Source organism: Oreochromis niloticus, linkage group LG20, assembly GCF_001858045.2.
Source record: "Oreochromis niloticus isolate F11D_XX linkage group LG20, O_niloticus_UMD_NMBU, whole genome shotgun sequence".
Taxonomy (NCBI): Eukaryota; Metazoa; Chordata; class Actinopteri; order Cichliformes; family Cichlidae; genus Oreochromis; species Oreochromis niloticus.
This window is the reverse complement of record NC_031984.2, coordinates 27,694,007-27,721,251: the sequence shown is the minus strand read 5'-3', so window position 1 is coordinate 27,721,251 and position 27,245 is coordinate 27,694,007. Positions and strand designations below refer to the sequence as shown.

Genomic DNA, 27,245 nt, shown 5'->3' with positions numbered 1-27,245 from the left:
AACTTGCTCACAAAGGTAGGTAGTCCCAAACATGGACAACATTTTTGCAGCCAGTGCTGTCAATTTAGGATAGCGTGGTAGGAGATACTTGTAAAATGTGTCCAAGCCCACAGAGGCAAATTTGTCCTTGAATTCTACATCACACCGCAAATCAATGATTTCAAGTTGCATGTCAACAGGCACATCAGAAGCTCTGACTGTGAATGGTGAGCGAAAAACTGCGAATCCTGTCTCGAGTTCGCTAAAGACCTGAAATCGTTTCTCAAATTCCCTCAGCAACCCTGAAATCTTGTCTTTGTACTGTTTCACATCAGGATTAACACTTGCTGGGCACACATCTCGGAGACACGGAAAATGAGCAGGGTCTCCGCTTGATATCTGCGTCTCCCATAACGTGAGCTTTAACTTGAATGCATGTATGCTGTCATAATACTGTGTTACAATTTTTTTTGCGTCCCTTTAACATTCTGTTCAGATTATTCAAGTGCTCTGTAATATCAACCATAAATGCAAGGTCCTGCAGCCAAAGTGGGCACTGTAATTCCTTAACAGGTTTTCCTTTTTTCTCCATAAATTGTCCAATTTCCCCACGTAGATCAAAGAAGCGCTTCAGCAAAGCACCTCTGCTTAACCATCTTACCTCAGTGTGGTATGGCAGACCATGGGTAATGTTACAGTCACTGAGAAGGCTGTCAAACTGACGATGATTGAGACCTCTGCCTCGGATGAAATTAACAGTTCGGATAACCACCTCCATGACGTGATCCATTTTTAAGGACTTGCAGCATAATGCCTCCTGATGCAAAATGCAATGAAATGTCCAAAAATCACGCCCTCTATTTGCGGCTTGTACTTTCTCTCTGAACTTGGTCACAACACCTGCTTTTTTCCCGATCATTGACGGCGCACCATCAGTGGCCAGGCTTTCGGCGCGGGACCAGTCTGCCCCGACCCTGTCCAGTGCTCCAACTACGGAGCGGAAAATGTCCTCAGCTGTTGTGGTGTCGGTCATAGGCACCAACTCGAGAAACTCCTCTGTGACAGTATCATCAACTCCACGAATGAATATGGCCAGTTGAGCGACGTCTGTAATACCAGTACTCAAATCAATTGCAACAGAAAATTCCAGAAATTACTCCACTTTGCGTTTCAGTTGGCTGTCCAAATCTGCCGATTGTTCCAGCATGCAGTTTTTGACGAACTCCCCCTCAGAGTACGGCTTTGATGCTAATGCTACTTGGCTAGCAATTACGTAGCTGGCTTTCACCGCAGCATCACTGACCTCTCGGCTCCGGGTGAAAACAGATTGCTGTTTCCTCAGACCAACCAACATTTCATTTACCTTCTGTTTTCTCAGTTCTCCGTGCAAGCTGTTGTATTTTTCACCATGTTGAGTTTCATAGTGGCACCGAATATTGTACTCCTTAAGCACCGAAACTTGCTGCATGCACACTAGGCACACGGGTTTCCCATTCACCTCCGTGAACATATAGGAAGAAGTCCATTTTTCTTGAAAAATCCGACACTCTGTGTCCACTTTTCTCTTTTTTGACAAAGACATTTCGCTGATGAGGGTGCCCGTTCCAAGAGAAAAAGCGGGTAAAGCGATTGAACTGACTAAAACACAGCGCCCCTAGCGAACAACATAGGAACTGCAGATTTTAAAGAAAATGAAGTTTACTGGGGGTTTTTAATAATGCAAATTTCTCCCCGGGCCGGACTAAACCCCCTGGCGGGCCGGTTCCGGCCCGCGGGCCGTATGTTTGACACCCCTGGTCTAACTGCAATTAAAAGCCCAGGGAAGCATTTAGTTTTAAGGCGGCCTTTAACACACCCTATATATGTCCGTTTCACATCTTACCAGTCCATACAGTAGCTGTTCTTAGCATTACAACTCCGACCCATACATATGGACCAGTAACGCCCAATCTTCACCTGATACTTTCTTCACAAGCTTTTATTACACTGGAGCAACTGATTACAGGTAACACCATTGAAATGGACACTATTTATACAGTGGCAGCAGTGCCACTAATGTTAAATTGGCTGTGTGGAGTAGCACAACCACTGCTAATATCACAGTTTTCAGATGCATTTGTACAAATTATGATGTCTTTTACCCTCTTAATGGTGCTATCTTAAAGTCATGCTGTAAAAATTAGCTTATTTTCGAGTGAAACATATTAAAACCATGTTAGGACAGAAGTATTATCTTCTATCATGACTAATTAAGTTACTATTTAATAAAGTTACGGCTAACATGATAGTGCTAACCCATAACCCCGAACTCTTATACTGTAAATGATGAGTGATTTAAGTTAACACTAAACGTTAAACAGTATCTCCTGAACATTTAGAATCAGGTTTGAGTCTGGCTGCACTGACTTTTGAAGATGCAAATTTAGCATGATGGCTGATGGTGCTGAGTAAGCTTCTATTTACCTTCTACACTGTGCTTAACACACATTTCAGAATAGCAAAGAGGAGCACTGTTGCTTCATCCTTAATATTTTAGAGGAGAACTGGATTGCAAATCAAAAGGTCCTTAATAGCTTTTTGTCCTCCCCGACCCTCAAAGCCAAACTTCAGCCATTTCTGTATACCTTCCATGGTTAGACTTTTTTGTTTCTCTGATGTTGCTCTGATGACTTTTTTGATGGCGTTTTTGTTGCTGAAGACAGCCAAGTGTCTGCATTTGTTGACACTTTACAGAAGGCAGTGAAAAATGCAAGTTTAGTTGATTTTGTTCTTGTTTTTGGGTAATTTGACATAATAGTTTTTACTATAGTAACCAAATGACTGTCTTCTGCAAAATGACTACTGTTAAATTAGAGTAAATGGAAAATCTTGTCATTTACTTTATAATTCCTTGCTATTTTATTATATTTGTTACATGTCATAGACACAGGGAAGAGGCACATGTCGGGGTTCCCAGTGGACAGCAGCACGAGAGACTTCAAGGAAGGCCTCCAAACTGGCTGAAGAGGAGATGGAGGTCGCTGTGTGTCGACATGGATTAATGTGTCTTTTGTGTCACTTTCACTTGAGGGACAGCAAACAGGTGGCCGTGGTGTATCTCAGGAATGGTTACATGCCTGACAACTACACTTCTGAACAGGTCCAGCTTTTGATTTGCTCTCAGAATGATTACATCAAAGAGTTTAGTTAAAAACACTAAAGTGAAACCTGCAGACTTGCTTAAAGTGATTCGTATTCATGAAAAACTGGAACGACATTATCATTGAGTTTATTTTTTTCCCTGCTTAGCAACACCAAGTCTTGCCCTGATTGGCTGATATAAGTGACAACAGACCTGTCGCTGTGTCAGTCTGAATGGGTGATTAGAGACCAACACATGTTTGTTGCTGCTCCATGTTCTCTGCAACATTGTGTGTAGTTACTGCAGCTGTGTGTGCATTCTGCTGGCAGGAAAAGGAAACAAGTGAAAGAAAACTGGCGAGCACCCTGGAAGGAAAACTTAATCAGACATGACAAGTTAAAACAGTTTGCAAGTTTCAAGCCAAACTGCTGAATCTACTGTCCAGGTTCTCCTTGATAGCGTGACTCTGTGTTGTTCTCCTTCATTCTTTTGTCTCTGTCTGTCAAATCTCAGCGTAATATAAACCAACTATTGTCACGCTCTGCTGGTCGGTGTGCTGGCTGTTTTGTCAAGAATCTCAACCACGAGAAAGTCTGAACGAACAAAGCTATAAAACCTGTGACAGAGTGTAAAACGTTATTAGCAGCAGTGAAATAAGATTCCAAAAGTTAGTGAAATGGTAGAGGCTATTTTATGCTGGAAAAATTCTTCCAGCACAAAGTGTCCCAATAAACTGAACTTTTTAATACAGAAATACATCTTCTGTCATGTGAAGGCTGTGTGCAGGCAGGAGTGGTAGTAGGAGGACCCAATGTGCAGACACCCGGAGGCGGAAAGTAACTCAAAAGGTAACAAACTCGCAAATAAACTTACACAGCCAGAACACACAGCATGAATGAGGGTAGATCGCAACACAGACAGATGAAAACACAGGGCTTATATACACAGAGGGAGCAATCAGGGAATGAGTAACAGGAGGGAAACACAGCTGGGGCAAATCAGGCCTAACGAAACAGGGGAAGCAAAACCAGATACATTAACATAAGACACGGACCTTCAAAGTAAAACAGGAAACATAACACAGACTGAACTTACAGACACAAGCTGTGTCCCAAAACGTCGGCTGCATCCTCCGGAGGCCGCATTTGAAGGCTGATTACGTCACAGCCAGGCGACGAAGGCTGTCCCAATTCGTCGACTCCTTCAAATGCGGCCGACAAATGCGTCCTTCATTTCCCCGAATTTGAAGGATAGGTCAGGTGTGTCCTTCGTGGCCCACCATATCCCAGAATTCATAGCGCGGCCCAGCCAAATTTCAGCTGCCAACAATGGCGGCCGCTACTAAGTTTTAAAATTAGTCTTATTAATCTTTCTGGGTCACAAAATAAACTTTTAACATATTTTCAGGTGAGAAAATAGCTGTGTAAATTTCAAATATCTGCTTGGTTTATCAAGACATCGTATATTTGCAAAAGTGCGCCGACGTTTTCGGAGACGTCTGTTACCCACCCACTCGATAGCAAGCCAGGGGGATCCTCCAGGATTTTCACACAGCTGAATAAACATTAAACAGAAAACTGATTAAACAGAAGTGTGAGACGGTCGAGAATTTACGCCAGTGTCCTGTTATATTTTACATAGCAAGGAGCAGACGGCCGAGTTTATTAAACTCCACCGACACAGCGGTGACGCAAATCTGAAGGCTAGACCGTCCTATTTCACAGCCTCGCACTTCCGGCCTTCTCGGTCTTTGAAGGACCCGGCCCACGTAGACCGCGAAGGCCGGGTCCTCCGAAGGATGCAGCCGACGTTTTGGGACACAGCTACAGACTCACAGGCAGGCACTACAACAGAGGGAACAGAGACGTGGGACCAGGGCAGACACAGACACTGACTGGACACGGGGAGACAGCAACTATGGATCACAGACAGAAAACCAGAACACTAAAACTCTAACAAAACCCACACAGAGAACCTAAACTAAGAATAATCCTATAACCCATAAAGCAAAGCTAGAATATAGTGAAATAACAAAATTAAAGAACCAAAAACAAAAAAACACTGGGTCGACGACCCAGGCACCCTAACATCTAATGATAAAAAGACAAGCAGAGAATTCATTGTCTGTTTTCAATTGCAGAGCTGGGATGCTCGTCTTCTGATGGAGCGCTCTCGAGCTGTGAAGTGTCAGTGTCAGATATCAGCGCTCACCTGGCTGGTACCAAGAAGGTTCAGGAAGTGCTCGCCAGACCTGGAGTCCTGGAGAGGTTCTTCCCGGACCAGCCTCAAGCTGTGCAGCAGATCTGAGCGACATTGGCTGACCTCTACACTCTAGACATGGTGAGAAAAAGGACACGTGCTTTTCATTGTTTGGAAAATTTGGCATTAGATAATCCTCACCTGGGTGTTGCTGTTCAGTGTAAGCAATGTCATTCACATTTATTCCTCTGATTTGTTTCTCTGTGGTTGCGTTCGTCTACAGGGTGCAGAGAGGGACAAAACAGTATCAATGGCCTTGGCAGCAGCAGAACGGTTTGTCTTGAAGCCTCAGTGAGAAGGAGGAGGTACAGCGGGGGGACAGACGCATCTTTAAAAATGTTGAGAATCCAGCAAATGCTGAAACTTCTGTTTATTGCTCACCATTTGTTAAACTAGGGAAGCTTAAGCAGTGCATGGATCTGCACACACGTGCAGCATTTGCTTGCATTCCATGTATGAGCTAGCCTCAGTCAAAACAGTGATGACACATACATGACTGCCTGCTGTTTTGCATTACTGTGTATCTACTGTGATTCATGCATGCTGTACTGTGACTGAGATAATAGTGTATACGAGACACACTTGACAACAACATTGATTAGGATGTGAAAAAGCTACCAGATACAAGTTGTCAGCAAGTTATGGCTGACTAACCACCCTGCCTTACATCACTCTGGGCTAATACTGTAAAAAGCAATCATTAGTTTTCTTTGTAATATCAGATCATTTGTTTTGATAAATACATAGGTCAGTATCAGGGTTCATACGAGCTATTTTAGTAGTAATTTTACACCTCCACTATGATAGTATTTAGTTGTTAATCATGTTAGCAAGGAAGCTAGGGTTTGTAATTCATTCTTAATTTAGCCACGCTGCATGAATTTGGATAATACGATTTTTGAAAATGGCAGTTTACTTTATTGGGCAATTATAAAATCGTATTTCTTAGGCTGGCTTTTAAGGAAGGAGAAAAGGTATGTATCAGGTGGCTGGGAAGAAAGATGGAGGTGGAAAGGATGTGCAAGCTATGGGACAAAGTTGCTGAGACCAGGTTAAACAGAGGTGACGATCAGTGAGCAGGAGTGTGGCTTCGTGCTGAAAAGAGCACAACAGATTCTCTGGAGAGAAGGTGAAGGAAAGTCAGCTGAAGCAAGACAGTTTGTGGAGTTTGTGTTGCACTGTATGTTATGCTGGGAGCCTGGGGATTAGTGGACTTTGATTCCAAGTTAATACTAGCTAGTGTTTGTCACTGGTTTTTGGGCGGTGGAGTAAAAGGGATTGGTTGCTGGCTGTTTGTAATGTTAGCTTTTTCTTTGCTTTCTTACAGGCAGGGTAAAGACATGGTGATAAATGAGTGTGTGGGCCATCTGCTGAGGACCAAGAACTCAGGACACTCAGACGGGGGCGTCGCAGCAGGAGTCACCGTGCTCCACAATGCTCTGCTGTCCTGAGATTTCACACTCCTGCCTGCACATACAAACCACAGTGAAGTCAAAGTTCCACCTGCACCTCCACCTGTTCTTGCAGCAACATGAAAACTGACAGAGGTGAGACAGCACAAGAGTTTTTGTTTATTTTTGTAATACGTTAAGGAATTAAGTGAAGAACAGTGATTAATTAAATTGTTTCTTGCATTTTTGATTTAATGATTGTGTTTAGGATTATTTCAGAAACATGTTTAGAGGATCTTTGTAAGCCTGTATTTCCTTTAAAAGAAGGGAAGCACTTCTTCATTCTACAGAAAAGGTGACACATTACAGATGAGTTCATAAAAAGTGTCACTGTCACTCTTTCAAGGCTCTGTCACTTTTTCTTTTTTACTGGAACAGCATGGTAAAGTAGGCCTAGGGTGCCATCTTGTGGCAGTGTGTTGTTACTACAACATATGAAATTGTGTTTCTATTGGAAATATAATTCAGCGTCACCGAGCCGCTCTCTCAGTTACAAACTGAACCTGTTTTTTTAGACATATAAATCACTAAGCACAGTGAAGCTTTTGGTTTTGTCAAAGTGTTTCTTATTCAAAATGCATGTTGATTTTTATAAGGTTGAAGAGCAGTTAGCAGTGCATTCATGGACATCTTTAAACTATTAATTGAAGAATCTTTGGTCATGATGGCATGAACTAGAAACGTGAGCTCCAGGTGAGACTGCACAGAAGAACAAGTGTCCTTAAACTGCATCAGCTGATGACTTCTTACAATTTTACTCTTATTCTAATCTTAATGTTTGGTTTATTTCGGTGTTTTATTTGTTCCTGAGCAAATCAGTTTGGCTGAGATTAAAGTTCAGCTTCATAACCAGACTGTTTTATTTAATTTTAAAGTCTTACTTGGAGAGCTGTCAGTAGATTTTAAACTGAATATTTCACCTGTCGTATCTCCTGATGAAAAATGTTCTCTTCTAATGTAAACAGCTGACTCTGAATTACATTTAACATTAAAACATTTTAATTCAGAAGGAACTATTTTCACCAGGAGCAGAAACGGCATCCCAAAGGAGATGAGAAACGATTAAAGTATATTTAAAATATTTGTTCAGTTCTTTTCCAAACCCCAGCAGCTTTCTGTTCTAAGTTTTGAGTCTCTACTAAAATAAAAATAAAAGCATTGTAACTTGTTTGTTTTTATTTAATAAGCAGCATAGCTGGTTACTATTATTATTAAGAGAGATTAAGCTTGTGTTTCTGTCATGCAGTGATTGTGCTTAACTGTATGAAGCTTATTAAACATTATGAGTTAGTAGTAGTTAGAGTTAGTAGTTTATTTCCTTACTACCTGTAATTTATTGCAGATTACTCGTATTTGCTTAATTTTTTACTAAATGTTTGAGGTGTGAAATAAACCGCAATGGAGCAAAATATGGGTGTGTGTGGTTGGAGGATGTGCGCGGGGGGGGCGCGAACATTTTTCTTGTAAACAAAGGGGGGCCCAGCAAAAAAAGTTTGGGAACCACTGATTTAATCCAAGAGAAGATGTACTGTATTCATCACAAACGTGGAGTAGTTCCTGTGTTACAGCAGCCGAAACAGTAAACACAATTTTTAAAAGAATAACGTAAACAAAGAGTAACCTGAAGTAGTGCAGCTGTGTTCATGGGCTTTTGAGCCTGCATGTGAGTTTTTGTAAGTGGCCTTCAATGTTTGGTTAATATGGTTTTCTGGTCTATGGAACAAATGCTGTAAACCTGCATATGAAACTGAGCCTGCATGACGTAATCTTAAATGATGGAGTGCTGATGTAAATTTCTATGCCTTGTCATTTTAAAATAAAAATAAACATAATAAAACAGTCTTACTGTCTTATAAAGACTCTTAGAGTCTTATAAAATGACTCAAAGAGGTGAAAAATACTCAAGTTAGATTAAATGTAAAAAACAAACAAACAAAAAAAACCCTAATATCGCCTATAACATTGGGGGAAAAAACGTCCCTTAGGAATAACACATGTAAAAACTTGCGTTGTGAGCTCCAGTAGATTTATTTAAGATAAGATAACCTTTATTAGTCCCACACTTGGGAGCCACAGCCTACCACTGAAGGAGCTGCTTAGTGCTGTGAGTCACCTGCATGGGATGGGAGATGTTGTCCAGCAGGGATGGCATCTTAGCCACCATTCTCCTCTCACTCACCAGCTCCTGTGTGTGTGTTATGATCAGCTGACCTGCACCACTGCTCCTCTGACAATTACTGCTCTTTGTGGATTTAACTGAACTCAAGATATAAGATATAAGCAGACAAGTCAGCTTAAGCATAAATTGACTGCTGCCTGTGATGGAAGCTACCACTGATGTTTAACACCATAGAGGGAACTTGACTGCAACAGTTTCAACCCACAAATACCGAGGCATCGGGGTAGATGAGCACGTATTAAAAATAACAGAAGATTATTATAATAATAATTATCATATTATTACAATAAAAATCTCTGTGCAAAAGTTAAATGCCATGAATTAAAGTTGCTCTTTAAGTAAACTAGATGGGTTCCACAGAACTAAACTAATAATGGCTTGAGTGTAAATGCTTTGTTTCCATTCTTTATTCTTAGGTTGATGAAGTGCATCCTTTTCTTTGCAGGTTCACCTTTTCATTTTTCTTGTAGCTGAATGACTGCTGACAATCATGAAAGTGAACAAACACGCAGAGGTAAAACATAAATCTCACAAGTGGAAAGATGCGAAGGGAAAACGGTGCAGACCTCCCGTCAGTTCCTCTAATGTAAACTCTAGCCCTGTGGTGATCAGCATGGTGAAGGAGCACCAGGAGTCTGTAAGGAAAAAACCATCTGTCAAGAGGCTGAAAAATAAAGTGAAGTCTGTCTCTAACTGCAAGTATGGCTGGACAACTGAGGATGTCCGGAGAGGTAGATTGGAGGGAGAGGCTCTGCATCACTGTGCGCAGAGAGACGATCGGCAGAACCGCACAGTACTTGTCATGCAGAAGGATCAGGTATGCATCAGTTGATTTTTAGTTGGACATGTAGATGTTTAATCTGATGTCAATTAAGTTCCATGATTTAAAATGTCTTACCTGCAGACGCTGTGTTTCCGCAGAAAGTGCCTTCTGACCTGTCTTTATGGACATGTAGAAGTTATGGGATTTACCATCGAAGAGGGTCAGCAGTCATATTCGCTTTTCTCCCCAGCGCCACATTGTCCACTGAGTATTAGAGGATTAGAAAGCATCAGAGCGTTGGAAAGTAGAAATGAGGCATCGCACATCCTCCAAAGGTATCTCTCACAAGGTGAGCAGCACACTTTTTCTTTTATGTTTGAAGTTAGGCATTTGTATTGGTTTTTCCAGTTAAAATATATCTCTAGGAAGTCTGATTGGTTAGAATTCATATCATATAGGCAAAAATACTTAGCTGGACCTTATTTCTCTTTGCGAATACTGGATTTCTTAAGCTTATAATTATATAATAATTATAATTTCTTTACCCCACCTGTTGCACTGCAATGCATGTTTGTCACTGTCTTAAGTGAAATGTAAACAATAGAAGATAGAATAGAATAGAATAGAATAGAATAGCATAGAATAGCTTTTTATTGTCACTGTTACAAGAACAGTGAAAGGCAGTTTGGGTGTGTGGCGGGGGGATGATATTGCACATTGAGTGTGTGTGTGTGTGTGTGTGTGGGGGGGGGTGCTGTTGGAACTATACTAAATAATGTTATAATAAATACAGTTTAAAGTGGTAAGGGTGTTGGTTGCATTGAAGTATAAACAGAAATACGATTTATAAATAAGGTGTAATGTCCATGAGTGTTGGCAGTGCAGTTATCCTCCAATCAGGGTGGAGGTAGGGCATGTTTGACAGCCTGTGGGTAAAAACTTCTGTTGAGTCTGTTTGTCTTCGACCTGATGGACCTGTAGCGTTTACCAGAGGGAAGGGGGGAAAAAAGTGAGTGTCCAGGGTGCGAGGGGTCTTTAATGATGATGCTGGCTTTCTGCTGAAGTCTGCCAGTATAGATGTCTCTGAGGGGGGTTAGTGAAGTGCCGATTGCCCGCTTTGCTGCCCTCACCACCCGCTGCAGTTTCCTCTTGTCCTCCGCAGTGCAGCAGTTGAACCAGAGTGTGCAGCAGTAAGTCAGAAGGCTCTCAATGGTGGAGCGGTAGAAGTTTACTAGCAGTCTTTGGGGTAATTGGGCCTGACGTAGTTTCCTGAGGAAGTACAGCCTTTGTTGTGCTTTCCCTACCTGGTGGGAGATGTTTGTGGACCAGGTAAGGTCGGCCGAGATGTGGACTCCGAGGAACTTAAAGCTTTCTACCCTTTCTACCTCCTCCCCATCAATGTAGAGGGTAGAGTGCTCAGATCGCTTTGTTCTTCTGAAGTCGATTACCATCTCCTTGGTCTTGGCTGTGTTCAGATGCAGGTTGTTGTCGTCACACCATTGCTTCAGATGCTGAACCTCCTCTCTGTAGGCTGAATCATCGTTGTTGTTGATCAGTCCTATGACAGTGGTGTCATCAGCAAATTTTATAATGGTGTTACTGGTGTGGATTGGTGAACAGTCATGGGTGAAAAGTGAGTATAAGAGGGGACTGAGGACACACCCCACACAGTGTCCTGTGAAGCATTTCTAAAAAAAAAAAAAAGTGGTCATCAACTTTCTCTGTTAGCCCAGGCTTTCTGCTTCAGTTTCTGTGCACACTCACACTAAAAGAGGATGTTTACTCTTTGAGTGCTTAATGTTTGAGTCATAAATATGAGACAGCAGGTATAATGCATGTGCAGCTATAATGTTATAGCAGAACTTCCTTTAGTAGTGTTGGTAATATACAACTCAAGGCTGCATTAATAGAACATCACTTTATTTTTACTTATATAACACCATAACACAACAACAGTCAACTCAAGGCCCTTTATATTGCAAGGTAAAGCCCCTACAATAAAGAGAGAAATCCTTAACAAGCAAATAACCCTCCCTATGAGCAAGCACTTGGTGACGGTGGAAAGGAAAACTCTTTTTTAAGAAGAAGAAATGGGCAGAATCAGGCTCAGCGAGGGGCAGCCATCTGCCATGACCGGTTGGTTAATAGGGGAAGAAGACCGTATAAAAGACATGCTGTGGGAGAGAGCCATAGATTAATAATAACTAATGATTAAATGCAAAGTGGTGTATAAAAACATGCCGACTACACTGTAAATAAATTGTAACAATTGTGACATGTACACATATGATTTTAAACAGAAACTGTGATGAATCTGAATTAATCTGAGCATCTTTTTCAACATTATTTTCTTTGAAAGGAAGTTTTAATAAAGAGATATGTATCATAAAACACAGAGACTGATATAGCTAAATCAGTAAAATACTGAATATATAGTATTAGAATGTGTTTTTTCTGGCTTTAAATTGCTATGAATATGCATTTTGCAGCATCACAAAAGAAGCTGTTAAAAAGCATAACGACAAATTCATCCATCATCCTGCTGGAACCCATCGAGACACCTATGACACGGTTTCTTTCCAGTTTTCCAGATCTCAGCGAATTGTTCAACCTCCCCATGGTAAGGTGGCAGATATGTTCACACTTGGATATAATCAGCAAAGCAGACAAGTTTCAACATAATTTACATGCAGATTAATGTTAATTATGATCTGAAAGCTTCTCCTGCTTGTTTGCAGACTGAACTCATGTCAGCTGTTCTTGACACTCCACTCAATGGTTTGGGTATGATTCCTCTCGACAGCAACATTGAAAGGCTGAAAATGTCGAAGAGCTACAGACATGCTCTTAACACAGTAGTCAGTGTGTGCAAAGGTAACCCACTTTTAGATGTGCCAAATTATACACGAGTCACTTTTATGCTACAAGGCTAAATTTATACCCTTTATGTAACCCTTACACACACACACACAGAACAGTACTGAATAAAGTTCATTGTATCATAATCATTTAAAATTCTTTGGGTTTTATTATTTAAAATTAAGTAAAATAAAAAATGAGAATGAAAATATTGCTTTCCATTAAGAAAAGTACATATTAAATATTTAGCACAGGTTTATTTGGTTTTTGTTTGAGTATTTATTTCATAAAGTATCATGTTAGCTCTTCTAAAGAGTTTTAATTCTGGATGAATATTTTTTCTGTCATGTTTTGGGGTGGCTGTAGCTCAGGTAGTAAAGCAGATCACTTACTAACCAAGTATCCTTGGGCAAGATACTAACCCCATGTTTCTCTCTGATGCATCCATCAGAGTATGAATGTGTGTGAATGTGTTAGGTGCAGGCTGTGTGCAGACAGGAATAGGACCCAAGGTGCAGACTCCGGAGACCAAAGGTGAACTCAAAACAGCTTTAATACTAAACTCAAAAAGGGGTAACATAACATGACTGGAAAAAATCAAAATACACTTAAACCAGAGGACTAACAGAACACACAGCTAAGTAAACGGTAGAACGCGACAGAGAGCACAGGAAAACACAGGGCTTAAATACGCAGAGGGAATAATCAGGGAATGGGCAACAGGAGGGAAACACAGCTGGGGCAAATCAGGACTAACGAGACAAAGAAGCGTAACCTGAACACACTGAGAAAAGACAGAGACCTTCAAAGTAAAACAGGAAACACAACACAGACTGAACTTACAGACACAGACTGACTGGACACGGGGATTAGGGATGGGTATCGTTTAGGTTTTATCCGATACCGGTGCCAAACCGGTACTTTTGAAACGGTGCCGGTGCTTAAACGGTGCTCAAACCGGTGCTTAAAGAATGGAGAACACAAACTTTGTCCAAAAACCTCTCATGTTTAGCTGTTTTTTTGTAAAAAGATAACAATGTTAGCCTTTTCTGCAGCTATAGGGCATATATGGTATCACTCTTGACTGGAAGTAGTGCTTAAACAATGGAAAAAACACAAACTTCCCATATGGAAAAGAAATAGTAAAAACTTATACAAGACTTGCATAACATGTGGCCTACTTCATATAGTGAATCATTTAAGGCTTATATGATTCACTCATGAAAGTGGCCACTTTCTCATTACTTTCATATACTGTTTTAGTAAGTATCCAAAACATACAAGTTTCATTTATATAATTTTTCAAGGGATCTTATATCTGTTTTCACTCTTGTATGCTTTTCATACAAGTTTCACACAAGACAGATACAAACTTTATAAGATTTTTATATATCTTTTACATATGGGTTTGTCCAAAAATCTCTCATGTTTAGCTGTTTTCCACTCTTTGGTCATTTTAGCCTTTTTGGCCAGGGTGAAGGGAGTATCTGCCATCAAACAAGAAGACAGCCGCATGTAACTACGACGGTGTTTGCTAGTTCACCTTACACGCATTAATGTGATAATGTGGTTAGCGTACTCAACGTTAATTACACACGAACAACATGAAGCTACTCACGCAGAGGAGAACGGCTGCTGCTGACATCATCATCCGTCATCATTTCTGCTACGCTGACAGGGCTAGGGGCCAGGACTCTACTCTTTTGGGGGGATGTTGCTAACTCCAGGTCCGCTAACAGGCACCACACCCGCAGTAGATGTGCACGGTGTGAGGTCTCGCAGCAAACTATCAAACACGGCAAATTTCTCGGCTTTAAAAAAACCCCGCTATGCATCGCCAGGTGTTTCATCAGATTTGAGGTGTTACCTCCTTTGACAGTATCACAGTATCAGCTTAAAGCACTTGTTGCAGGCTGCTGAGTTTGCACCTTTTGCTGTGAAGTACAGCCAGACTTCTGACCGCTTCGCCTTGGGCATTTTTAATCTGTAGCTCTGCTCTGAAAGAACGTACGTACCTGGCCCCGCCTACTATCCTCGGAAACGTAAAATGATTGGCTAGAATTGGCTCAGGAAAAAAAAAAAAGCACCGAAATAAAGCACCGAAATGTGCGCTGCTTTTCGGTCTGGTTACTACCGTTTATGTCAGAACCGGTACCCATCCCTAACGGGGATATAGCAACTAAGGATACACAGAGAAGCGAACTAGACAAGGGGATACAGCTGACAGGGGAGACAGAGCAACTAGAGACGACAGAGACAAAAACCATAAGACAGAACTCAAAGAAACCAAAGACTAGAAATTATAATATAACAAACTCAAAAACCCTGGGTCAACGACCCAGGCCTCCTAACAGTACCCCCCCCTTAAGGGCTGGCTTCCAGACAGCCCAAACCAGAATCACCAAAAACGAAAAACAACCCAACCAGGGCGGGCGGTGGGGGAAACAGGACGGAGGGCTCGAAACAAACCAAACAAGGAGCCAGAAACAAAAAAAAAAGCGCAAACAACGGAGCCCAGAAAGCAACATAACAAAACACACAGGCGGCCAGGAAAAACAATTCACACAAAGTCCAGGGGGCTGGCCCGGAGGACGACGACCCAAGAGTCCAGAAAAAAGTTCAGGAGGCCGGCCGGGCGGGAGGCACCGGCGGCGACGGAGCAGGTCAGGAGGCCGGCCGGGCGGGAGGCACCGGAGCAGGTCAGGAGGCCGTCCACGACGGCGAGGATGCCCAATCATCGGCCCGGAAGGAGGCCGTCCATGACGGCGAGGACGCCCAATCATCGGCTTGGAAAGCGGCCAGAAAGGACGAGCAGGCCGGACAGGACGAGCAGGACGAGCAGGCCGGACAGGACGAGCAGGACGAGCAGGCCGGACAGGACGAGCAGGCCCAGGACGTGTAATCAGAGGCCTGGAAGGAGGCCGGCGCTGTAGAGGCGCAGGATGTGGTCCGGACGTCGGCGTGGCCGAGGCAGGACCAAGCGAAGCTGTAGCCGAGGCCAGACCAGACGAAGGCGAAGACTCGGAGGCCGGACCGGGCGAAGGCGAAGACTCGAAGGCCGGACCGGGCGAAGGCGAAGACTCGGAGGCCGGACCGGGCGAAGGTGAAGACTCGGAGGCCGGACCGGGCGAAGGCGAAGACTCGGAGGCCGGACCGGGCGAGGGTGACGCTGCAGGCGACGCTGAAGCTGGACCAGACGACGGCGGAGCTGAAGCCGTAGCTGGACCAGGCGAGGACGAAGCCGTAGCCGTAGCTGGACCAGGCGAGGACGAAGCCGTAGCCGTAGCTGGACCAGGTGACGGCGTGGGAGCCGCAGGTGATGGCACTGCAGGTGACGGCGTGGGAGCCGCAGGTGGTGGCACTGCAGGCGATGGCGTGGGAGCCGCAGGTGGTGGCACTGCAGGCGACGGCACTGCAGGCGACGGCACTGCAGGCGACGGCGTGGGAGCCGCAGGTGGTGGCGATGAAGGCTGGACGGGCCCTTCGGACCCTCCAGCGGAGGCAGAAGACTGGACGGGCCCCTCGGACCCTCCAGCGGAGGCAGAAGGCTGGACGGGCCGCTCGGACCCTCCAGCGGAGGCAAACAAAGGCTGGCGCGGTTCTCCAGAACCCCCAGCGGGAACAGAAGGCTGGACGGACCCCTCAGACCCTCCAGCGGAGACGAACAAAGGCTGGAGCGGTCCCTCGGACCCTCCAGCGGGAATAAACGGCTGAGTAAACGACTGAGGTGAGAACTGAGCAGGTGACTGAGCCGATAGGTGAGCTAATGTTCGAGCTATGGATAGAAGTTTAAGTTCTATTGACTGTTGTAACGATGGTAGTAATGGTGGGTTAGGTGGTGGATTAGCAGTAAGCTGAGCTAGTTCCCCTGAGCCTCCAGAACCTGAAGAAAATCGCTGGACGGGCTCACCTGAGCCTCCAGCGAGGTCAGAAACAGGTGCAGGTACCTGCCGGATACCTGCCTCTCCCACCCGAGGAGAAGGTACGGGTGCCGCGACAGGCACCGGAGCAGGGACCAGCTGGACCTCAGCCTCCCTCACCTGAAGCACTGAAACAGGTGCAGGGGAATGCTGGGCCCGAGCCGCCCTGGGAGCAGGAACACAACTGGGCGAAGGAGCAGGGTCAGAAAACACAGAATCCTCTAAAATGTTTTTTAGCTTCCTACCACCACCATGTGTAATAGTCTTAACAGTCTCAGTTCATATGATTGTCTTTTTCCAGCTTGGAGGGAGCAGAATGAAAACAGTCATTATAACTCACCACGGGGAGTGGCTCAGCAGAGACAGAGTGGCGACTGCGTGAACGTCGCTTTCTCCGGGAAGTGGGAGGTGGCAAACTGGGCTGCGAACCCTCCAAAAGACCGGGCTGCGACGAGGAAGCAGAGAGTTTGTGAAGCTCAGAACGTGGCAGACCCAAAAACAGAGCGAAGGATTGCAGCGGAGTGAGTCTAACGTCCGGCGTCACGTAATCCCTCTTCCTCCGCCGCTTAACCTTCTTGTCGGACTGGTAATCCAGGGGTGGAGGCGGAGGTGTAGCGACTGGAGAGAATGAGCACGTGCTCAATCTGATCGCCCGAGGCATAGGCGCCGGCTCGGCCGTGGCCATGGCAGTTTGGAGGCTGCGGGGCCCTCCAAAAGCCAAACGAGACCCATAGAAGGGTGACTGGAGCTCCTGGGCATGCTTAGCCTCCTGCCTCACGCTCTCCTTGAGGAAGGCAGAAACTGCGGGTCGCCGATACCAAACGGAGTCTGCTGGGTCCATAGTATGGTCACGTTCTTCTGTTAGGTGCAGGCTGTGTGCAGAGAGGAATAGGACCTAGTGATGGGTCCAGCAACACTGACGCACCGGCGCATGTATCAAGCTCACCTAGCGATGCCTGTATCGGTGCGTGCGTCGCTTTAAGAAAAAGTCACGTGATCGATACAGCTGCTGTATCGCTCATTACCAACGCGCCAAGCTGTGTTTAAAAGGTACCGCATCCGCATCTGTCAACGGAACGAGTCGCCACCAAAAACCCCCCACAAATTGACTCTTGCAAAGATAAATAAAAATACACATCTTTCCATAACAAAATGGAAATGTTTCTGCTGTGTGGGATATTTTTGATCTTTTAACTGCAAATAGTTTGTCTGTCTTTGTTTCAGTGTAATCTATCAGAATAGGAAAAACAGCAATGTGACATGCAGTGTAAATTATTTATTTCATTTTATGCAGGATAAATGTCGCATCTGTTCTGCGGAGCTTTCTTACAAACAAAAGCACCTCCTCAGTGTTACAGAGGCATTACAGAGCCAAACATGAAAATGAGGAGACAAACACACTGAGAATGAACACAGGTAGGCCTATATTGACACTGAACAGCTTTATCAACACTTTTTTTTTTATTAATATGTGTTTTATTATTTTGAAATCAAGCATCTAGGAAGACTGTTCTGGACCAGGCAGTCCTGAAGTTTATTATAAAGGACTGCCAACCCCTTAGTATTGTGGAGAGTGTCGGAGAGAAACATTCCAAGATTAGAGGATCCTTTAAGGTACTGGGGGATGAGGAAGACATCTTATCAGAACCTTTTCCACCTGACTTTACAGTTTTTGTGTACCCCAGCTTCATCTGTGCCTGTGAGTTTTCCAAAGCTGGGGAAATGGTGTGAAAAAACCCCCGCAATAGACTGAATGCAAAAACATTGGATAAACTTATTTTTCTGAATAGAAATTTATAATAAACTCTGAATCAATTACATTTAAATGGGTAATGTTATATTCACAATACTTTCATTTTAATTTTTACTTTATGTCATTCACAATATATTTTAAAGATGTCTACAATATTTGCAATGTAAAACATATAAAATGATTCCGTGGAAAGTACAATACCTTACAGTGTATACACGTATGACTATGTCATTGAATCAGTGTCTGTTGTGAGTCTCAAGTAAGTTCCCTGCAATGATATTTAAGGTCCAGCAGGTGTCAGTATGGAGCAAAACAGCAACACTGTGTCAACACAGTATCGATACAGTTTGGGGAATGTGCTGAAATGCTTCACAAGGCCTCATCTACCCATCACTAATAGGACCCAAGGTGCAGACTCCGGAGACCAAAGGTGAACTCAAAACAGCTTTAATACTGAACTCAAAAAGGGGTAACATAACATGACTGGAAAAAATCAAAATACACTTAAACCAGAGGACTAACAGAACACACAGCTAAGTAAACGGTAGAACGCGACAGAGAGCACAGGAAAACACAGGGCTTAAATACGCAGAGGGAATAATCAGGGAATGGGCAACAGGAGGGAAACACAGCTGGGGCAAATCAGGACTAACGAGACAAAGAAGCGTAAACTGAACACACTGAGAAAAGACAGAGACCTTCAAAGTAAAACAGGAAACACAACACAGACTGAACTTACAGACACAGACTGACTGGACACGGGGATATAGCAACTAAGGATACACAGAGAAGCGAACTAGACAAGGGGATACAGCTGACAGGGGAGACAGAGCAACTAGAGACGACAGAGACAAAAACCATAAGACAGAACTCAAAGAAACCAAAGACTAGAAATTATAATATAACAAACTCAAAAACCCTGGGTCAACGACCCAGGCCTCCTAACAGAATGTTCAATAGGAAACACTTAGAAACGGTGTAGAAGAAAGTGCGTGTGGGACTGGGTGATGTTGTGCAAAGCGTAAGAGCCGCTCCATTTACTAGTTCAAAACAAGGAGGTTTAGTTATCAATGTTCCTAAAAGGGTTCATAGAAGAACTTAACAGATACCAAATGTAACTTAACTGACTTCAGTAGAAAGTGTTTCACACTCTTGAGGGCTTTAACAGTAAATTGGTCAGTTGCTGAGAATTACCAGTCACAGTTATTGTGTTGGTTTAACAGTGATCAGTAGAAAAACAGAATATAATAGTCAGTGTAAGTTTTGCTCTTCACTCTTAGTAGGAGTGCTGCTGAATTGTTCTGTAACTGAATCGAACCACAGACATTTATGTGATAAGAACATACCAAAACAAAATGCTCACTTTGGTTGCTTTCATGAAAACTTGACATGTTTTTCACTGACAGGAGACATAGATGGCTGTCCTGTTATCCTGGTGTGCGGGACCAAGAATGTTGGAAAGTCAACATTTATCCGCGTGCTCATTAACACCTTGCTGAATTAGTAAGTTTCTCACTAACTACAGTTTTTATAATGTCCTGTTCACTATGTCATTGGTCCTGCTCTGGTCCTCTCTTTATCCTCTTTATTGTAATGTTTGGTTTGTTTTGGTTCACATTTACACAAGGGTCTTTACAGCCTACAAACATCTCTGTGGTTCATTTAAAGTGGAGAATAACGATATGTTTTGTTTTCCTTCAGCACTGCTAGTGTCGAATATTTGGAAGGTGACCTCGGTCAAACTGAATTCACCCCTGCTGGTTGCCTGTCTCTCCTCACTGTCAGAGAACCCCTTTTAGGTATGTTTCAATCCTCATTATATGTTCAAAAAACATGTTTGTTTTTTTTAATTTAAAATACTATATTAAACATAGCGCGTTCACGTCTTTACAACTGGGGCTAAATTATTAACAACAATGTGTTGGAAGAGCCATTCCTTGGTTACCTTAGATTAAAGATTGGAAACTGACACAGCCAGTCCACCTGTGTCTAGGAGTAAAAGTGTTAGCCTTTCAGCTTCTTTTAAACCTATGTAACATGTGAGATTCATGTGTGATTCAAAATGCAATGTCAAAATTGTTATTTTATGGTGGGTTTTGTGTGGAATTATGCCTCTATAGTTCAATTCAATTCAGTTTTATTTATACAGTGCCAAATCAACATTTGCCTCAAGGTGCTTTATATTGTGAGGTAGACCCTACAATAATACATACAGTGAAAAACCCAACAATCATATGATCCCTTATGAGCAGGCACTTTGGCAACAATGGGAAGGAAAAACTCCCTTTTAACAGGAAACCTTCAGCAGAACCAGGCTCTTTAGTGTTTTCTTCATTTCTGACTCCTGCTTGATTAGTAAGAGTGGGTTAAAAGACTTATAATGATCTGCTTTGCAGGTCCTCCTTTCACACATCAGCAGACTCCAGACCACATGATCTACTACGGTCAGTCATCATGCGACTCATACCTGGATCGATATTTGGAATGTCTTAAGTCCTTATGGTGCAGAAGATCCCAGACCAGAGAGGCTCCGATTATTATCAACACCATGGGCTGGGTCAAAGGTCAGTGTGAGCTGCCTTCTGTGACATCAGTGAAATGGTAAATGGCCTGTATTTCAATAGCGCTTCACTAGTCCCTAAGGACCCCAAAGCGCTTTACATATTGAGTCATCCACCCATTCACACACTGGTGATGGCAAGCTACGTTGTAGCCACAGCCACCCTGGGGCGCACTGACAGAGGCGAGGCTGCCGGACACTGGCGCCACCGGGCCCCTGACCACCACCAGTAGGCAACGGGTGAAGTGTCTTGCCCAAGGACACAACGACCGAGACTGTCCAAGCCGGGGCTCGAAGCGGCAACCTTCCGATTACAACTCCCAACTCTTGAGCCACGATCGCCCCGATGAAACAATGTAGGGGAATTTAAATGCACTAATAATAAAAAATGTCTCTGAATGTGTTTCTGTTCACAGGATTTAGATTCCAGCTGCTGGTTCACATGATCCGCTTCTTCCCAGTTTCCCATGTTGTCCAGCTGAGTCACAGTGGTTTCAGTCATTGCCCCGCCCTCACTCCAGACTTTCTGAGGACGGCAAATGGCTTTCAGACTCACCCACTGATAGGTTTGTATCTTGAACCTATTCGCTGGAACGTTGAAGGCAATGTAATTACACAGCAAAGCAAGACCCGAGTAAGCAACATTCTTTATGTTTCACGTGCACGGGAGAGAACTGGACAGGCGCCGTTCCTTCGCTTGACCCCAGTTGCTCTCGTCCGCTCCCCCGTAACACTGCTCTTTTATTGTGGTTACATGAATATGCATAGGTTCATTAACATATGACCTCTTATATAGGTATACATGTGAACAAAGAATACCTTGTGTGTGTGTGTGTGTGTGTGTCTGTGTGTGGGGGTCAAACTGTGACCCCAGGAAGACTCCCCAGAGCCGTCCATCTAAACAAAAGGCACTTAGCCTAAAACAGATATAGATACGTTTATCCTACCATAAAACAATAAGACAAGGTACGACCTCTCCCATGCTCCTAAAATGTGGGTGTGAAAGTCAGAGAGCTCTGGAATGCACACAAAGCTTGCAGACTATTAAGGATCAAACCTCTACCAATCTACACCTAATTATAAAACTCTAAGAATATATGAGTAGATATTTCTAAGCATAAATGACAATCACAATACAAATCTAACACCCACCCGCTCAGACCGCTCTGGATGAGTTTACAGAAAGCCACAGCCACCCTAGAATGTACAGTCACATTAGCATACAAGCGGAGTTTCAAGGAGTTGGGAGTCAAGGAACAGCGTACGTACACCACTGCTACCATTCTTAATATACTGGTGTAAAAACATTATTCCAGACTCTTGGCTACATCTCATATCGCTGCATTTGACAGGAAACACCAGCGTAGTAATGAGCAGAGGGATCTATCTCTCCTGGCCTATCTGAGTCAGCTGCAGTATCCAGACCCTGGACCAGTCAGACCTCTGCACAGCCTCACACCATACCAGGTACACAAGAAGCACATGACTCTCTGATCACAGTCTAGACATATATGAATACAATTCATGACATTTAAATCAGGGAGAAATGGCTGTCTATGCTCCAGTTTTGGTTTAAACCTCTGTTAAGGGAAAATCCCAAATGGCAAACTGCAAATATAAACAGAACACAATGAGACAGCGTAATAAATCACATGTACATGGGTGAACGTCTCGAGAGAGAGTCACACAGTGTACCTTTTTATTCGTGCATTTATAGTCACTGGTGCCCACACAACAGGGCGGCGTATTTTCGCTCTTCTCAGAAAAAATGACTATACAACAGTATGTGGCTATCTTACTGGAACATCCGTTCCTCTTTTTATCAAGACATGTTACACAGGCGTGCTCTCCCGCCCAGCAGGCCGTCCAAGGCCGAGCTTCCGACAAGCAATATGAATCACAAACAGCAATGCATTTAATAAAAATCTTTTTACAACCTCCTTAACCTGCAAACTGTTGCTTTTAAAGATTTTTTTATATTCATTAGCAATTCACAAGCAACCACCTAACAATTTTCTTGCTAAACCCACAGGTTCCACACACAGCGATTGCATTAGGTGTTACCCACGGCGACATGGTGCCCTCGCACATGTTCCACGCTTCAAATGGTAGTCTGGTAGGACTCTGCTGCCTGGCAGAGAAAGCAGCAAGCAAGGGAGGTCCAGTCTTTCTTTCCCAGGCACCCATCTGCCCATGTGTGGGATTTGGTAAGTGTCCTTTCTGAGTTATTGTGTTGACTTTGGCTTTACTTCCTCATTGACTGAAACTTTTTATCAAGTGAAAATGTATGTTGGTGATATCTTTAAAAAAAAAATCTCAAGTTATTGTTACAGCCACAATAAACTGGCTTTTCAGTTTATCGAAGCTTTCTTCCTTTTAATAACTGGTCAGAAAAATAAGATTATATTTAATGGGGTTGTGGTCCAGAAAGTCTAGGAAGGAAGGAAATAAAAATATTTGCGAAAAGCTGAAAACTTTTTGCAGATTATGTAGTGAAGATTTTTTTTCCATAAACTGAAGTTTCAGCACCAGATTCAATTCTTAAGCTTGGGAATAAAGAAACAAATTTATTATATGTAATAGATAAGAGCACCCAAATCCATTTGACAATTGTACAATTCTTGTACAGTTCTAAATTCACTCCGACTAATTTGAAGTTGGGGAGAATTAAAGAGTCATTATGTCATTATATTTACTTGATACTGTCTTCCAGGGGTCCTCCGAGGTATTGACATGGCACGGGGTCTGTACTTCCTGCTGACGCCTGTAGATCCGTCAGTTCTCCGTGAAGTCAACTGTCTCCTCTTTGGAGCAATTTCAGTGCCGTCATGTGTCCTCACAACACAGGTTAGATCCTGTTTCATGTTTTTCATTTTGTTTCCATGTTATGAAAAATGTTTTCAGTTGCTGAAAAGTCACTTCAGACCGTTCTACTTTAAAGCCATGTTGTTATAATAGATGCAGTTAATAAGCATTGTGTTGTTGGAACATGCAGTCCCCCCCATCTTAAAACGATACCATCTGAAAGGGCTCATGTGTTGCTCTAAAACCTGTATGGACCTTGCAGCACTGGTGTTGCCTTTCCAGATGTGCAGGCTGTTTCATCTCTAGGCACAAGTGCACCTCTATAGCATTAGAGATGAAGGCTCTGTCAGGGTCCTGGGTCATCCCTGGGCAGTCATGGACTTGTGTTATTGTATGTATATTTGGTGTTGCTGTCCCTCTTCTCCCTGTTTGCGGATGTGTGTGTGTGTATGTGTTTCTGCGAGCGCCGGTTTGCGGGCGCCTTCAGGCCTGGTGGGTGTGGCCCTGCTGGCGGACTGGCCACACCTGAAGCCACACACCTGCTCCTGATCAGGCCTCGTCAGTCTTGGAGCTCCCACCGACGCGGGATCATTGTGTTAAGCTGGGCAGACACTGTGCGATTTTTTTTCAGTCGCGCAATTCAGCTCCTGCTCAAACTGTACGATTGACTCGCATGGGTTACAAGTTCATAGGTCACGATGCAGGGTCTCACACTATACGGCCCGATGCTCTGATGCGACCTGAGTGCTCACACTGTGCATCCATAAAAATTAAGGTTATAACAGAAAATCTGTCACTTGCTCTGCCTCTCTGTCTCTCATTCACACAGACACGCACATCACCAACATCAACTTTGCTAAAGTGCTAATGAAAAACATTGATCAGGCAGCTGTGATTGAGCAGCAGTGTAAATCCAACTATTTTCACGGTTGTTGTGGTCATGATAATTTTGTGAGGCCACATCGAAAAGGCTCGGATGAGCTTTCCAAAGTCCTACAAGTGCCTCCATCGCTTGTGTCCAGATCACACGCTGCACAGCTGTGCTGCTCCGTCTTTTCACCGACGTTTATGTGTTTGCGTGTGAGCGGCTGCGGTGACACCCTCACGACCGTCGTGAGGATTTCAAACAGGTTTGAAATCCTCCCGACCAAGCGATTGATGATCGGGAGCTGGTCGTGAGGTGTTAATCGCTTCTCGTTACCCCATGTATACTACACGATGAACGACGCACGATGAAGGCCAAACTCGGGCCGATCACCAAAACGGTCGCACGACTCAAAAATCGGCTCAAAATGGGCCAAAAATCGCACAGTGTAAGCCCAGCATTAGTCACCCAGTTTAGGTTTAGTGCATGCCTGCTATTGTTTAGTGTCTTGACAGCTGCCGCTATTGTTTCCCGCAGGAGGAGCGTGGGAGGCCCGAAGAGCAGTGAGCACCGGGGAGTGCAGGGACACTGGAGCAGAGAGCACAAGGAGGACACGAACTCTTGGGAAACACGGGGATTTACTATTTTTTTGTTGGTTTTTTTTGCACCATATACGCCGCGCCTGGGTCCTCCTTCCCTACACCCCCCACGGTCTGCCAACACAGACCGTGACAGAATGATCCCGCCAAGCATGGACCCAGCGGTCTCTGAGGGGAGGCTCAGGAGGGAGGTAATGGACAAGGTTTATAAACTGTGTGTCAGCCGGTGATCAGCTGATCACGGGGCCGGGTTTAAAAGAGAGACGCCACCCACCTGTTCGCCGCTCAGACATCGTTCTCTTCATGTCAGGAGCTCCGAAACCTTGCCTACGTCAGTCTCCGCCTGATTCAGCAACTGTGAGTGTTTTTCCTCTCGATTCTTTTTCTCATCCCGGCTCCGCTCGCTCTCCGTCTGTAACGCCAGTTCCGAAGCCACGCTTCGTGCGCTGATCGTTACTAGAGTAACTGCGTGTCTGTTCCAACCCACCGCTAGCCTTCGCCGCGTTTGGGTCTAGCCAGCACGCCACACGGGCACGCCGAATTACTGTGTGTAATTCGCCCGATCGTGACAGGATGTCTGAGCCGCGTATAGACCCAGCGGAATTCGAACAGCTGAAAGCCGAAGTACTATATCTTCGCGGTGTGGTAGATCGGATGAGCACAAAAATGGAGTCTCTCACCGAAACTGTCCTCCAACTTTCCACTTCCGTCACCTCGCTGCAACGCCAGCCGGCGCCGGTGAGCGCGGAGCCCCGGATCGGACTACCAGATAAGTGGAACGGAGTTGATGGCCGGCCTGATGGTTTGCTTGCCACTTTAGACATGCTGTTTGAATGTCAGCCCACTAAATACGCCACCGCCCGTGCAAAAGTTGCAATGCTAACCTCTCTCTTGTCTGGCCAGGCACAGGAATGGGCCGCGGCTCTTTACAACAATAAATCTGCAGCTTGCAATGACTATGCCCTGTTTGTGGAGGAATTAAAAAAGACATTTGTTCCCCCGAGCAGTGAAGTGGAGGTGGAGTCATAGCTGCTTCATTTACGCCAGGGCAGTCGACCCGTCTGTCACTTTGCCTCTCAATTTCGTACCCTGGCCGCTAAGCTAAAGTGGGGAGATGCTTCTCTACGCTCCATTTTTCTGGAGGGGCTGGCTGATTATATCCGAGATGAGATGACCGGCCGTGAGGCCCCTAAAACCCTGGATGAGGCCGTGGACCTCGCCCTGAAGATCGACCAACGAGTGATGTCGCGGCCTCGCCACACCCCTCGGGCCTTCAAACCCTTCCAGCCTCAGAGGGCCACGTCTTCGCAGCCTCCTCCCCCCTCTGAAGGAGCCGCTGCTAGCCCAAGCAGTACATCCAGCGAGGAGCCCATGCAGCTGGGCAGACTCTCCAAAGAGGAGAGAGAGAGACGCTGGCGTGAGGGTCTCTGCGCCTACTGTGGGTCAGCTCGACACCGTCGTCCCCAGTGCCCGCTACGTCCGGGAAACGACGACGCCAGGTAGACTGCGGGGGTGTCCCACCTGGCCTTTCGCCCTCCTCTGACCCCTCCCGCTTTCTGTTACCAGTAATATTTCACCTGAAATGCCAACAGTTCTCATCTGAAGCCCTCCTGGACACCGGAGCCGCTGAGAACTTCATCGACCAAAAACTAGCCTCCCGACTTCGCATTCCCTTAACTCCTGTGGATCGATTCCTCCCAGTGACCTCAGTAGATGGGCGACCCCTCCAACCCTACCCGATCCAGTTCCAGACCCAGCCAGTTCGCATGTCTATCGGGGATCATCAGGAGGAGATCCGGTTTCTAGTAGTCTCGGCCACTTCCTCACCTCTCATCCTTGGATACCCCTGGTTCCGTCAACACGACCCCCACATCTCCTGGTCTTCCTGCCAAATCCTGGGTTGGGGTCCCCAGTGTCCACGCCGCTGCCTTCTGTCTCGGACCCAAAAGAACTCGAAGTCAGAAGAGGCCTCTCCCCCGGAGCCCATTGATCTGGATAAGATCCCTCCGGCTTATCACGACCTATCTGAGGTCTTTAGTAAGAGGCGAGCCTCGACTCTACCTCCTCATCGCTCCTACGACATGGCCATTGAGCTCCTCCCGGGAGCGGTCCCTCCTCGTGGTCGCCTGTTT

At 44.7% G+C, this 27,245-nt stretch overlaps 1 protein-coding gene and 2 long non-coding RNA genes across 3 annotated transcripts; all 3 read left to right on the top strand.

The window, feature by feature from the left end:
• Positions 1-5,302: 5,302 nt before the first annotated feature.
• LOC112843348 (uncharacterized) lies at positions 5,303-7,799 on the top strand. Its single transcript, XR_003215650.1, has 3 exons — positions 5,303-5,440; positions 5,583-5,664; positions 6,687-7,799. It is a non-coding gene; the product is annotated as an uncharacterized LOC112843348 (long non-coding RNA).
• A 1,614-nt stretch (positions 7,800-9,413) lies between these two features.
• On the top strand, positions 9,414-25,276 carry LOC102082472 (polynucleotide 5'-hydroxyl-kinase NOL9). The gene is made up of 13 exons (XM_019350257.2): positions 9,414-9,806; positions 9,894-10,101; positions 12,242-12,372; positions 12,491-12,626; positions 19,691-19,787; positions 19,986-20,083; positions 20,681-20,848; positions 21,261-21,400; positions 21,993-22,105; positions 22,197-22,311; positions 22,877-23,051; positions 23,558-23,691; positions 25,052-25,276. Exons 1-13 carry the CDS (start codon positions 9,480-9,482, stop codon positions 25,079-25,081), a joined length of 1,872 nt encoding a protein of 623 aa, XP_019205802.1. The 5' UTR covers positions 9,414-9,479; the 3' UTR covers positions 25,082-25,276.
• Positions 14,845-16,119, top strand: LOC112843347 (uncharacterized). The gene is made up of 3 exons (XR_003215649.1): positions 14,845-15,274; positions 15,311-15,927; positions 16,066-16,119. It is a non-coding gene; the product is annotated as an uncharacterized LOC112843347 (long non-coding RNA).
• Positions 25,277-27,245: the final 1,969 nt, after the last annotated feature.